At 41.7% G+C, this 13,497-nt stretch overlaps 1 protein-coding gene across 1 annotated transcript in view; it reads left to right on the top strand.

Annotated features, from left to right (window-relative positions):
* Window positions 1-2,102, top strand: part of SMC6 (structural maintenance of chromosomes 6) — a 75,067-nt gene extending 72,965 nt beyond the window's left edge. Inside the window, exon 27 of the mRNA XM_002691475.6 lies at window positions 339-2,102. Within this exon, the coding sequence (XP_002691521.2) occupies window positions 339-453 (115 nt within the window). The 3' untranslated portion in view covers window positions 454-2,102. The remainder of the gene's footprint in view (window positions 1-338) is intronic.
* Window positions 2,103-13,497: the final 11,395 nt, after the last annotated feature.

Genomic DNA, 13,497 nt, shown 5'->3' on the forward strand with positions numbered 1-13,497 from the left:
ATCATTTGGGGGTTTAAGTTTATGACAGGAAATATTCAGGTGACTCCTTCCTGGCTAGATAAGAAGAGTAAGAGAGTTAGATGTTATATAAATCTCCTTCATTTTCTTTTTCCTCCAAAGTGAAAACTCATGCCATTAATCAGGAAGTTAATTTTTGAAAATGAAAATTTATTTCCTTCTTGTAAATTATATTTCTCCTAGAATTTCAGATATCAGACTTATATCCCCTCCCCCATTAGCAGCCATTTGACTTATATTTTCATGAGGTAGTATTAGAATTTTTTTTAATATGAAAAAGTTTACTTGGAAATTGGAGTAATTAATTTTGCTTCTTTTAGTTCACTTCCATCAAGTAAACTGATTAGAATTCTTCGAATGTCTGATCCTGAAAGAGGACAAACTACATTGCCTTTCCGACCTGTATCTCAAGAAGACGACGACGACCGGAGTTGATTTGTGACTTAATACGCCATGTCCTCATGTTGAAAGACATGTAAAGGCGAAAAGCATCCAGGACTATTTAAAGTAAAATGAAACAAGGTATTCTAAAGTAAAAGAAGCTCCTTTATGTATCTGACATTATGTATCACAAAACATGTAAATAAGACCAGCCACAACCAGCGATTTAAAATTAACAGTTATCTTACTTTGAGAAAACCCAATTTCATAGTACTGGTTTTAAATCTTTTTGTTTATTATTTTAACCATCTACTTTTATAGATTCTTTTTCAGAAGTTTCAAATTTTGTACATATGTACATGTACATATCTGTTAAGTTTGGGTTCATTTCTATAGTATTTTGTAAGAATTAAAATAAACATTTGAGCATCTGATTATATTTAGTTTTGCTTTTCCAGGATATTACATTATTCTCATGGCAGGGGGTAGGGCTGTGGGCAGGGACCAGCTTCCAGTAGATTTATTGTCTGTTTTGTGCTTATTAACGAGGAAGGACCTACACAGGACCATAGAAACCTTGGTCACAACCACTGCATCAGTTCAGTTCAGTTCAGTCGCTCAGTCGTGTCCGACTCTTTGCGACCCCATGAATCGCAGCACGCCAGGCCTCCGCATAGGTCATTGTTAATCCTGGAGCTACGATTACAGATCTGGACTATAGTTTTAATTACTGTGTTTCATCACATTTAATATGCTATTAAGGCACTTTCTCAGAGCACTAAAGCACTGCCAACTCTGACACAGTGCCTTTCCCTTAGTCCTTGACCATCAGCTACTCAGCTAAGTGTCCAATCTGTGTCGGAACCGGGTTACAACCCACTTGTGCCCCCTGACTTGCAGTGTGCTTGCTCTCTTTAGAGTCCCTTGGTTTGCAGTCCAAAGTCTCTTGAGCTCTGGCTTTGCTGAGAGGATGCAGGTCAGAGGGACTCTGCAGACCATGCTGAGAAGAAGGGCTGGGGAAACAGCCGCAGGCAGCTCCCCCTGGAGCAGAGAAGCGACCAAAAGTCAAAGGACTGGCTGCTGGGGGCGGGGTGGGGTGGAGCGGGTGTCAGTTGTGAGACACATCCTGATTTAGAGTTGTTAAGAAGTGTGCTGCTTAGAATGATAAAATAACAGCCTGTTGTAAGCAATTGTGTTTATGAACGCTTTTTTTTTTTTTTAAAGAAAACATGAGTAGAACGCCTGTTTGTATTCTTACGTTTGATACTAGGATTACTGCTAACCTTTTTAAAAAGACGTGCATATCCAACAAGAATTCCCTCTATTGCTAGCAGTAAATATTTATGAAGTTAAAAGGAAGTATTTTAAGAACAAGGCAGTATTTTAAAAGCAGCGACACTTCTGTAGTTACTGAGAAAAATTGGATTTTGTTTTGGGTGAGGGGAGGGAGTCGAATGTAGTCCTAAGCAGAGATCAATTGGTAAATGAGAAGTCCAAAACTGTGCTTTTGTAATCTAAGAATTTGCAGAAAGAGGAAACATGCTGAATGTTTTAAACATCCCCCACTTCCAAGACAAAGTCTGATTTTTTTAAAGTTACATTTATAATTCATTTGTATCAAAACTATTTTAACATACATGTGCTTTTTCAAATAAAAAAAAAAGTAGAATATACCAAATGCATAAACTTTTATCATCTACACAGCTTCAGTGTCTGAGTTTTTGTGGTCATTTTTTAACGTTATGGTTCTTAATACAAAATGGGAAAACTCCTCAGGTATCCAGGCATCTCTTGTTGAGCTGAAGATTTTTCATTGCTTTGGCCTTACAGAGTTTTGGTTTCAACTATCATAAGTGAAAATATTTTATATTTTCAATTAATATTCTAATTAATGATAATATTAATTAGAATAAAAAGAAATTGCTTCTTTAAAATATGTGTAACTTCTAAAATTAAGACTTTATATGTATTCAAAGTCATGTTTCTGTGAATTGGGGAAGATACTGTAATTGACAAAATCAAGCCTCTTTGTGAATACTGACTTGAATGCCTCATACAGATGACTCTTCCACTCCTGATTTATCATCAGGGCACCTATGACTGAACCGAGTCATAAAGTCTTGGGAAACAAGGAAGAAATGCTTCCTTGGGCTTTTAAATCCTACCTTCTCAGAATTTTGGGGTGAAAGTTGCTCAGTTGTGTCCAACTCTGTGAGGCCATGGACTGTACAGTCCATGGAATTCTCCAAGCCAGAATACCCGAGTGGGTAGCCTTTCCCTTCTCCAGGGGATCTTCCCAACCCAGGGATCGAACCCAGGTCACCCACATTGCAGTCGGATTCCTTACCAGCTGAGCCACAAGGGAAGCCCAAGAATACTGGAGTAGATAACCTATCCCTTCTCCAGCAGATCTTCCCAACCCAGGAATTGAACTGCAGTCTCCTGCATTGCAGGTGGATTCTTTACCAACTGAGCTATGATTAAAATCATTCTCAAGTAAACCAAGATGTAAGTAATAGTGTTTCTCATACTGATGATCAATCCTAGAGATTCAGGGATCACATTCTTAAGTATTTTCCCTTCTCCCTTCTTCCCATCACCTGATGCCTTTTTGCATGTCTTCAAAATGTCTAGGCTGTTTTATGTGGAGATCTACATGTTTTATATGGAGATCTAAATTTTTATTTGGAGTTCTGCCTAAGAAAGTATTGCCTGTAACTCAAAACCTGGATCAGAATTGTTGCTGACTGTGATGAACATCAAGTGATCCAGAGTGCCTGATTAGAAAATTTCCTGAATACGAATTACATGTGGTACAAATTATGTCCTGAGTCAATAGTTATCTGGTTAGATTTTTTACTTTATTCATCTACATAGAGGCCTGTACTTTGCATCACTCAGATTTTCAGAATAGGTTTGAAACTTGTAGCTCTAAAAGTTACTGATATTTCATGATTTTGAACTAAGTACCTGTGGGCTTGAAGGTATATCAAAATATTTTTTTGTTATTATCTTTAAGGAGTTTTGTTCTTTAAAGAGTGAATATAAATTACTTGTTTCTTTGAGTTGGCAAATGAAATTTTCTTAATTTTATATAATATCAATACCATGTGCTAGGGACTATTTTAAGCACTGGTAATCCTACTGTAATACAAAATCTACCTTCATGGAGCTTAAAGTCTAGCTAGAGAAACAGTACCACATGTTATTTCAGGGTATGGTCATTGCTATGAATAATAATAGGGTAAGGAGTTAAGACGGAGAGGAGAGGTGTTTTGGATGGAGTGTTAGGAAAAGACTTGGCAGAAGCTGATATTTAAGCAGAGGTCTGAAGTAAGAGAAGAGCCATGGAAAGATGGATGTAGGGTTGACACTTCGAGGCGAAGATGAGTGCAAAGGCCTTACTTAGTGCGAGAATGAACTTCACGTTTCAAGATCTCAAGGCCAGAACTTGGTGAGTGTAAGGAATGAAGTTCATAGGCAGACAAGTAATATGGTTTGAGGTCCTGGGCAGGTTTTCAGACCTAGTCTGGAGATCATTTTCAAAGAATCTCTCCACCTATGACAGGAGTTAGAAGGAGTTAGGAGTTTGGGCCAACATGGAAAGAGCAAACAATCTGGAGGCTTCTGCCATGATCCAGGTGAGAGGTCACAGGGGTGACTTGGACCAGATAATGAGGATAGAAGCATTCGGATTTGAAGTTCAGAGGCAGTGGGACTTGCTCATGAGAATACTGTTGACCCTTGAACAATGCGGGAGTTCAGTTCAGTCGCTCAGTCGTGTCCAACTCTCTGTGACCCCATCAATTGCAGCACGCCAGGCCTCTCTGTCCATCACCAACTCCCGGAGTTCACTCAGACTCAACGTCCATCGAGTCAGTGATGCCATCCAGCCATCTCATCCTCTGTCGTCCCCTTCTCCCCCTGCCCCCAATCCCTCCCAGCATCAGAGTCTTTTCCAATGAGTCAACTCTTCGCATGAGGTGGCCAAAGTACTGGAGTTTCAGCTTCAGCATCAGCCCTTCCAAAAAACACCCAGAGCTATCTTCTTTAGAATGGACTGGTTGGATCTCCTTGCAGTCCAAGGGACTCTCAAGAGTCTTCTCCAACACCACAGTTCAAAAGCATCAATTCTTCAGAGCTCAGCTTTCTTCACAGTCCAACTCTCGCATCCATACATGACCACAGGAAAAACCATAGCCTTGACTGGATGGACCTTGGTTGGTAATGTCTCTGCTTTTGAATATGCCATCTAGGTTCTAGGTCATAACTTTCCTTCCAAGGAGTAAGTGTCTTAATTTCATGGCTGCAGTCACCATCTGCAGTGATTTTGGAGCCCAGAAAAATAAAGTCTGACACTGTTTCCACTGTTTCCCCATCTATTTCCCATCAAGTGATGGGACCAGATGCCATGATCTTCATTTTCTGAATGTTGAGCTTTAAGCCAACTTTTTCACTCTCCTCTTTCATTTTCATCAAGAGGCTCTTTAGTTCCTCTTCACTTTCTGCCATAAGGGTGGTGTCATCTACATATCTGAGGTTATTGATATTTATCCCGGCAATCTTGATTCCAGCTTGTACTTCCTCCAGCCCAGCGTTTCTCATGATGTACTCTGCATAGAAGTTAAATAAGCAGGGTGACAATATACAGCCTTGATGTACTCCTTTTCCTATTTGGAACCAGTCTGTTGTTCCATGTCCAGTTCTAACTGTTGCTTCCTGACCTGCATATAGGTTTCTCAAGAGGCAGGTCAGGTGGTCTGGTATTCCCATCTCTTTCAGAATTTTCCACAGTTTATTGTGATCCACACAGTCAAAGTCTTTGGCATAGTCAATAAAGCAGAAATAGATGTTTTTCTGGAACTCTTGCTTTTTTGATCCAGCGGATGTTGGCAATTTGATCTTTGATTCCTCTGCCTTTTCTAAAACCAGCTTGAACATCTGGAAGTTCACCGTTCACGTATTGCTGAAGCCTGGCTTGGAGAATTTTGAGCATTACTTTACTAGCGTGTGAGATGAGTGCAATTGTGCAGTAGTTTGAGCATTCTTTGGCATTGCCTTTCTTTGGGATTGGAATGAAAACTGACCTTTTCCAATCCTGGGGCCACTGCTGAGTTTTCCAAATTTGCTGGCATGTTGGGTGCAGCACTTTCACAGCATCATCTTTCAGGATTTGAAATAGCTCAACTGGAATTCCGTCACCTCCACTAGCTTTGTTCATAGTGATGCTTTCTAAGGCCCACTTGACTTCACTTAACACGGCAGTTAAAGGCAGTCAAAAATCGTAGTTTATCATCAGCCCTCCACATACACATTTCTACCCCTGGCATCATGGTTTGGAAAGCACTGTTGTTTAGTCACTGAGTTGTGTACAACTGCATCGTCGTGGACTGTAGCCCACCAGGCTCCTCTGTCCATGGGATTTCCCATGCAAGAACACGAGTGGGCTGCCATTTCCTTTCAGTATTTACTATTGAAAAGATCCACCGATAAGTGGGCCCACACAGTTCAAATCTGTACTGTTCAAGGGTCAGCTGTAGTGTAGAGTTGTGAGAAGAACCAAGGATCATTGGCTGGGAGTCTGGGATCTAAAAACCTGGATGAGTGATGGAGTCATTCATAGAGCTAGGGAAGATGTGGAGTAGGGGGAGAAAAATGGACAGCTGGTGGGGAGATGTAGACTGGCTCTGATTTGAGCAGGCAGTGGCGTTTGAGACAGTCATTTAGTTAATTGGGTATTTGATGGGTTACTGTACGTTGATAAATGTAAGAACTTGGGAAATGATAGCATAAGGTAAGAGTCTAGAGATCTATATTTTGCTGCAAAATGCTGGGAAGAACCCAAATTGCATGCCCAAGATATTTGGGAAACTGAATTGCTTACACAAAAGGCCCTATGGGAACTGTGTCATTTTATTTAAAAGCTAATTGACTATCATTTTCTCACTAAACCCCTACACATCCGGTGAGGTAAGGCTCTCTGAAGACGTCTGCTGAAGCGTGTGTTTTACTTCCTGACATGGTTTCTGACAGTGTAGAGGAAATAATCATCTGGCTTCTTTTTTTTTCTTTTTTTTAATCATCTGGCTTCTTTAAGAAAGTTGTTCATATTATTCATCTAGAGACTGTGATCCTGAAGGAAGGAACTACAGGGAAGATGAAGCCTTAAAACAATATGAGTCCTTTTTAGAAATAGTTTTATAGCTATTCAAGAAAAATGAAGTAATACAAGAGAAAATATGTAAACTTAGTATTTCAAACTAATGAAAGAGTTCAAGTTAGCATAAAAGTAAGACATTTGGAAGCATTTTCTTTTCAGGACAGCAGGAGTTAAAGAGCCAGTTGACGGGGTAATCAAAATAGCTGAGTGTAAGCTGAAACAGAGAACGTAGGCCACTGAATGATGAGAGGATGCCCATAACTTCTCCTTTCTCAAGGGACCACTGAGGCTGGGAGGGGCACAGGTTCCTGAGCATCCTTGTCACTGAGTTCTGTGTGTGTGTGTGTGTGCGCACACGCACGCACACACACTGGGAGGGACACAGGTTCCTGAGCATCCTTGTCACTGAGGGCTGTGTGTGTGATTGTTCTGTGAGGGACACAGGTTCCTGAGCATCCTTGTCACTGAGTGTGTGTGTGTGTGTGCGCGCGTGCACACACACGTGCTTAAATGGAACTTGATTCCAGAAATTGTCATGGCTCACCTTCAGCTCTGGTCCATGCAATACTTATTTCCTTTTACCTCCTTTCTTCATTCCCTGAGGTAGATTATATTTTTTAAAGATGACCACACAAGAGATCCCTTCCGTCATCTTCCAAAACCTTGCTTTGTAGAGTCTAATTCCCTTCTTACAGATTTGTATGTCACTTATAACCACTAGAATGACAGTATGTAAAAATGTGTTGACTTCGGTGGCTCAGTCAGAAAACGCAATGAAAAGAAAGAGAAGTCCCACCTTGGTCTCTAGAACATTCATGCCAGATCACTGTGCCTCCATGGAAGCAGTCTGACTTCCCTGAGGCTGCCACTCCATGAGGCAGCCTGAACGAGACTAGCCTGTGTTGGAAAACCACTTGGAGAAGCCCTGGAACTACATGAAGAGAAGTGCCCAGCCACCCTCAGCTGCTCCAACGCCACCAAACCCCCCGTCTCTGTCCATCTGCATGAGATCTCCAAGCCAGAACTGCCCAACGGAGTCCTTCCTGACACCCTGGCCAAACAACCATGGGAGATAATACAGTAGTTATTGTTTCAAGCCATTAAGTTTTGGGGGGATTTGTCACATAGTATTAGTAACAAACAGATTTTGGCATCTGAGAAAAGGAAAAACCAAATAAAAATGAATTTAAACCATATGGCACTGGTTGGAAGGACCTTGAAGTTTAGATTCACAAGCACATAAATTGAAAGGACCTAGAGGAAGATGCTCATGGAAGCTTAAAAGGGCCTTGGGGAGAGTGTTAGAAAATAAAGCATTTCAAGGATGCTCTTGGTGAGAGCTAAAAGAGGGAAATGCCATTGGAAGCAGGAGTGAAAAGGGGACCCTTGTTATGTACTGATGGAAAGTTGGCATAGCTGATGCCGTGGTACTAATAACATGGAAAGTAGGAAATGTACCTAATCCACTGGTGATCTAGCTGAAGAGACGTGTAGGTAGAATGTGAAAAGTTACTTCTGGTTTCTTGCTGCCTATGACAAAACATGAGAGAGGAGAGATGAACTAAAAGGTCAGCAGTTACATATAAGGAGCCAGGACTAGTTTTTATTTCCACCCTCTCCCAGATGACAACTAATTTTTACACTATGGAGAGGCTTCCGTGCAAAATAAAATCCAGGGTAGAACACTGTAAGACCCTTGCTTAGGACCTCAGAAAGACTTAAGGCAGGGCTTTTAGACCTTTTCAGACAGATAAAAGACCCCTTTTTCTGAGGGTTTGACTTTTGGGTGCTCTTCATTAAACCATAGTTAAGAATATCAGGGGTGTTGTTCCCAAGCAATCACACAATGGACCCTTGCTAATAGCATGGGTTTTATAAGTTCAGTTCAGTCACTTAGTCGTATCCAACTCTACGACCCCATGGACTCCAGCACACCAGGCTTCCATGTCCATCACCAGCTCCCGAAGCCTACTCAAATTCCTGTCCATTGCATCGGTGATGTCATCCTCTGTCATCCCCTTCTCCTCCCACCTTCTATCTTTCCCAGCATCAGGGTCTTTTAAATGAGTTGGTTCTTTGAATCAGATGGCCAAAGTATTGGAGTTTCAGCTTCAGCATCAGTCCTTCCAGTGAATATTCAGGACTGATCTCCTTTAGGATGGACTGGTTGGATCTCCTTGCAGTCCAAGGGGCTCTCAAGAGTCTTCTCCAACACCACAGTTCAAAAGCATCCATTCTTCGGTGCTCAGCTTTCTTTATAGCCCAACTCTGACATCCATACATGACTACTGGAAAAACCATAGCTTTGACTAGACGGACCTTTGTTGGCAAAGTAATGTCTCTGCTTTTTAATATGCTGTCTAGGTTGGTCATAACTTTGCCAAGGAGAAAGTGTCTTTTAATTTCATGGCTGCAGTCTCCATCTGCAGTGATTTTGGAGCCCCCAAAAATAAAGTCACTGTTTCCATTGTTTCCCCATCTATTTGCCATGAAGTGATGGGACTGGATGCCATGATCTTAGTTTTCTGAATGTTGAGTTTTAAGCCAAATTTTTCACTCTCCTCTTTCACTTTCATCAAGAGGCTCTTTAGTTCTTCCTTGCTTTCTGCCATAAGGGTGGTGTCAGCTGCATATCTGAGGTTATTGATATTTCTCCCGGCAATCTTGATTCCACCTTGTGATTCATCCCACCTGGCATATCACACGATGTACTCTGCATATAAGTTAAATAAGCAGAGTGACAGTATACAGCCTTTTACATACTCTTTCCCCTATTTGGAACCAGTCTTTTGTTCCATGTCCAGTTCTAACTGTTGCTTCTTGACCTGCATACAGATTTCTTAGGAGGCAGGTCAGTCTGGTATTCCCATCTCTTTAAGAATTTTTCAGTTTATTGTGATCCACACAGTCAAATGGAGTAGTCAATAAAGCAAAAGTAGATGTTTTTTCTGGAACTCTCTTTCTTTCCCCATGATCCAGCAGATGTTGGCAATTTGATCTCTGGTTTTTCTCCCTTTTCTAAATCCAGCTTGAACATCTGGAAATTGATGGTTCATGTACTGTTGAAGCCTGGCTTGGAGAATTTTGAGCATTACTTTGCTAGTGTGTGAGATGAGTACAATTGTGCAGTAGTTTGAACATTCTTTGGCATTGCCTTTCTTTGGGATTGTAATGAAAGCTGACCTTTTCCAGTCCTGTGGCCTCTGCTGAGTTTTCCAGATTTGCTGGTATATTGACTGCAGTACTTTCACAGCATCATCTTTTAGGATTTGAAATAGCTCAACTGGAATTCTATCGCCTTCACTAGCTTTGTTCGTAGTAATGCTTCCTAAGGCCCACTTGACTTCCCATTCCAGGATGTCTGGCTCTAGCTGACTGATCACACCATCGTGGTTATCTGGGTTATGAAGATGTTTTTTGTACAGTTCTTCTGTGTATTCTTGCCACCTCTTCTTAATATCTTCTGCTTCTGTTAGGTCCATACCATTTCTGTCCTTTATTGTGCTCATTTTTGCATGAAATGTTCCCTTGGTATCTCTAATTTTCTTGAAGAGATCTCTAGTCTTTCCCATTCTGTTGTTTTCTTCTATTGCTTTGAACTGATCACTGAGGAAGGCTTTCTTATATCTCCTTACTATTCTTTGGAACTCTGCATTCAAATGGGCATATCTTTCCTTTTCTCCTTTGCCTTTAGCTTCTCTTCTTTTCACAGCTATTTGTAAGGCCTCGTCAGACAACCATTTTGCCTTTTTGCATTTCTTTTTCTTGGGGATGGTCTTGATCACTGCCTCTTGTACAATGTTACAAACCTCTGCCCATAGTTCTTCAGGCACTCTATCAGATCTAGGCCCTTAAATCTATTTCTCACTTCCACTGTATAATCATAAGGGATTTGATTTAGGTCACACTGAATGGTCTAGTGCTCTTCCCTGCTTTCTTCAATTTAAGTCTGAATTTGGCAATAAGGAGTTCATGATCTGAGCGACAGTCAGCTTCCAGTCTTGTTTTTGCTGACTGTATAGACCTTTTCCATCTTTGGCTGAAAAGAATATAATCAATCTGATTTCGGTATTAACCATCAGGTGATGTCCATGTGTAGAGTCTTCTCTTGTGTTGTTGGAAGTGGGTGTTTGCTATGACCAGTGTGTTCTCTTGGCAAAACTGTTAACCTTTGACCTGCTTTGTTTTGTACTCCAAGGCCAAATTTGCCTGTTACTCCAGGTATCTCTTGACTTCCTACTTTTGCATTCCAGTCCCCTCTCATAGGACTTTGTAAACTGATCCATAAAAAAACTATAAGATTTTTCTTTAAAGAATTGTATCAGCTTAGACTGAAAGAGACAGTACAAAAATGAAAACAAGTTTTTGTACTCCTGAAACCTTATGGGCAGGCAGTAAGCAGAGAAACCACTCAGCTATAAACAGGCTACTTTTTTATGAAAAAGGAAGGCTAACTCAGAAGGTAGAAACAAGAACACAAAAGGCAGAGCCAAAAGCCACGGAGAACAACCAGCAGAAAGTAGGACTGAGCCTTAATCAAGGAATTTACAAGATGTCCCTAGCTGGATGTCAGAACTGCTATGGACCAGAGACTACCTCAAGCTTTCCAGTTTCCCCTTTTCTCAAAGTGTGTCTCTACTGTAGTTTTGCTTCAGTTCAGTTCAGTTGCTCAGTCGTGTCCGACTCTTTATGACCCCATGGACTACAACACGAAAGGCTTCCCTATCCATCACCAACTCTCAGAGCTTACTCAAACTCATGTCCATTGAGTTGGTGATGCCATCCAACCATCTCATCCTCTGTTGTTCCCTTCTCCTCCTGCCCTCAATCTTTCCCAGCATAAGGGTCTTTTCAAATAAGTCAGTTCTTCCCATCAGGTGGCCAAAGGATTGGAGTTTCAGCTTCAGCATCAGTCCTTCCAAAGAATATTCAGGACTGATTTCCTTTAGGGTGGACTGGTTGGATCTCCTTGCAGTCCAAGGGACTTTCAAGAGTCTTCTCCAACACAACAGTTCAAATGCATCAATTCTTCAGCACTCAGCTTTCTTTAAAGTCCAACTCTCTCATGTATACATGACCACTGGAAAAACCATAGCTTTGACTATGCTTCCCCATCCCAACATTCTATGTTGTGTAAGGCAGGTGGGAAAGGGGGCGATAATTACCTATTGGTTGTCCACAGGCCTTTGGATTTAAAAGAATGATCTCAATGTGCTACATCTGATGAACCAACACTGAGGAGCCTTTAGATGATGAGATCTGGGGCTTCAAGCCCAACCCTGAAGTTGTAAGGGGATGAGACTTTTGTCGTTACTTGGGAGCAGGTGAATGCATTTTGAAGGTGGAAGAGATGGATCGTGGCTACAGGGCAGACTGTGGCCAATGGTTTTCCAAAACGGGTGGCAACAACATTGCTCCTGTTCTTCTAGAAACTTTTAAAAACCCATTAAGAAAGACATGGAATCTAATTTCCCTCTTGATTATGGGCTAGGTTTGTGACTTTCCTGTAATCAGTGGAATGCCATGGAAGTGCTACTTCATGACAATTGAGGCTAGGTCAGAAAAGACTCCAGTGTTCTTGCCTGGAGAATCCCAGGGACAGGGGAGCCTAGTGGGCTGCCGTCTATGGGGTCACACAGAGTCGGACACGACTGAAGCGACTACGCAGCAGCAGAAAAGACTATGAAACTTCCAGTTTCTTTGCAGGAATGCCTGTGGTGGAGATCTGACCCACCAGGTAAGTACTATGGCTGCTGTGAGGTCACCATGCTGTGAGGAAGCACAAACTAGCCTGTGTGGAGATGCTCTGAGGTTGGAAGGGGAGAGATGCCCTCTCCACTCCAGGCTGCTCCAGGGACCTGTTTCAGCTCAAACTATCATGTGACTGCAACTGCATGAGCAACCCCCAACCAGAAACATTCAGGTGAACCTTCTCAAATTCCCGACCCACAGTAGCTGTGAGGAATATTAAGATGATGATTTCTATTTTAAGCCATCACCACTTGGAGAGGATAAAATGTTGTGGTACACCCCTCAACTCTAATGTGATATTTCCTTTTATTTTATGTGTCTTTAGTGTTCTTTTGTGAGAATGCATGCTTCATTTGTATGTATTATACTGTGCAACAGGTTTCACTGTTGCTCTTTCTCCCTTTCAGCATTGTTAAAACCCATGTGTGGGCGTCGGCTCCCAGCTGAAGGTAAGTAGGCCATAGGGTGAATGCACCACATCTTACTTACCTAGTCTTCTAGTCACGAACCACTAGTCGCCTCCAGTCCCCACACCAGAAACAGAGTTGTCATAGACATGCTGGGAAAAGTCCCCATACAGACCCCTGTGAAAGCATCTTGGGCAACATACCCAGGAGTGGGGATGCTGGGTCAGAGGGCATATGTGCACTTATTCTAACCAATACTGCCAGACTGCTCTCAGCCCTCTGCAACAGTCTACTCTAGTACAGCAGTGAGGACTAAAACAAATAAGATGTTCATTTGCTGGCCCAATTTCTACATTTTATTTATTTCCCAGTGAGTCTGCTGGGAAAATAAGATCATGGCATCTGGTCCCATCATTTCATGGCAAATAGATGGGGAAACAGTGGAAACAGTGGCAGACTTTATTCTTTTGGGCTCCAAAATCACTGCAGATGGTGACTGCAGCCATGAAATTAAAAGACACTTGCTCCTTGGAAGAAAAGTTATGACCAACCTAGACAGCATATTAAAAAGCAGAGACATTACTTTGCCAACAAAGGTCCGTCTAGACAAAGCTATGGTTTTTCTTGTAGTCACATATGGATGTGAGAGTTGGACTTTAAAGAAAGCTGAGTGCTGAAGAATTGATGCTTTTGAACTGTGGTGTTGGAGAAGACTCTTGAGAGTCCCTCGGACTGCAAGAAGATCTAACCAGTCAATCCTTAAGGAAATCAGTCCTGAAT

This window comes from Bos taurus, chromosome 11 (genome assembly GCF_002263795.3).
Source record: "Bos taurus isolate L1 Dominette 01449 registration number 42190680 breed Hereford chromosome 11, ARS-UCD2.0, whole genome shotgun sequence".
NCBI classification, from domain to species: Eukaryota; Metazoa; Chordata; class Mammalia; order Artiodactyla; family Bovidae; genus Bos; species Bos taurus.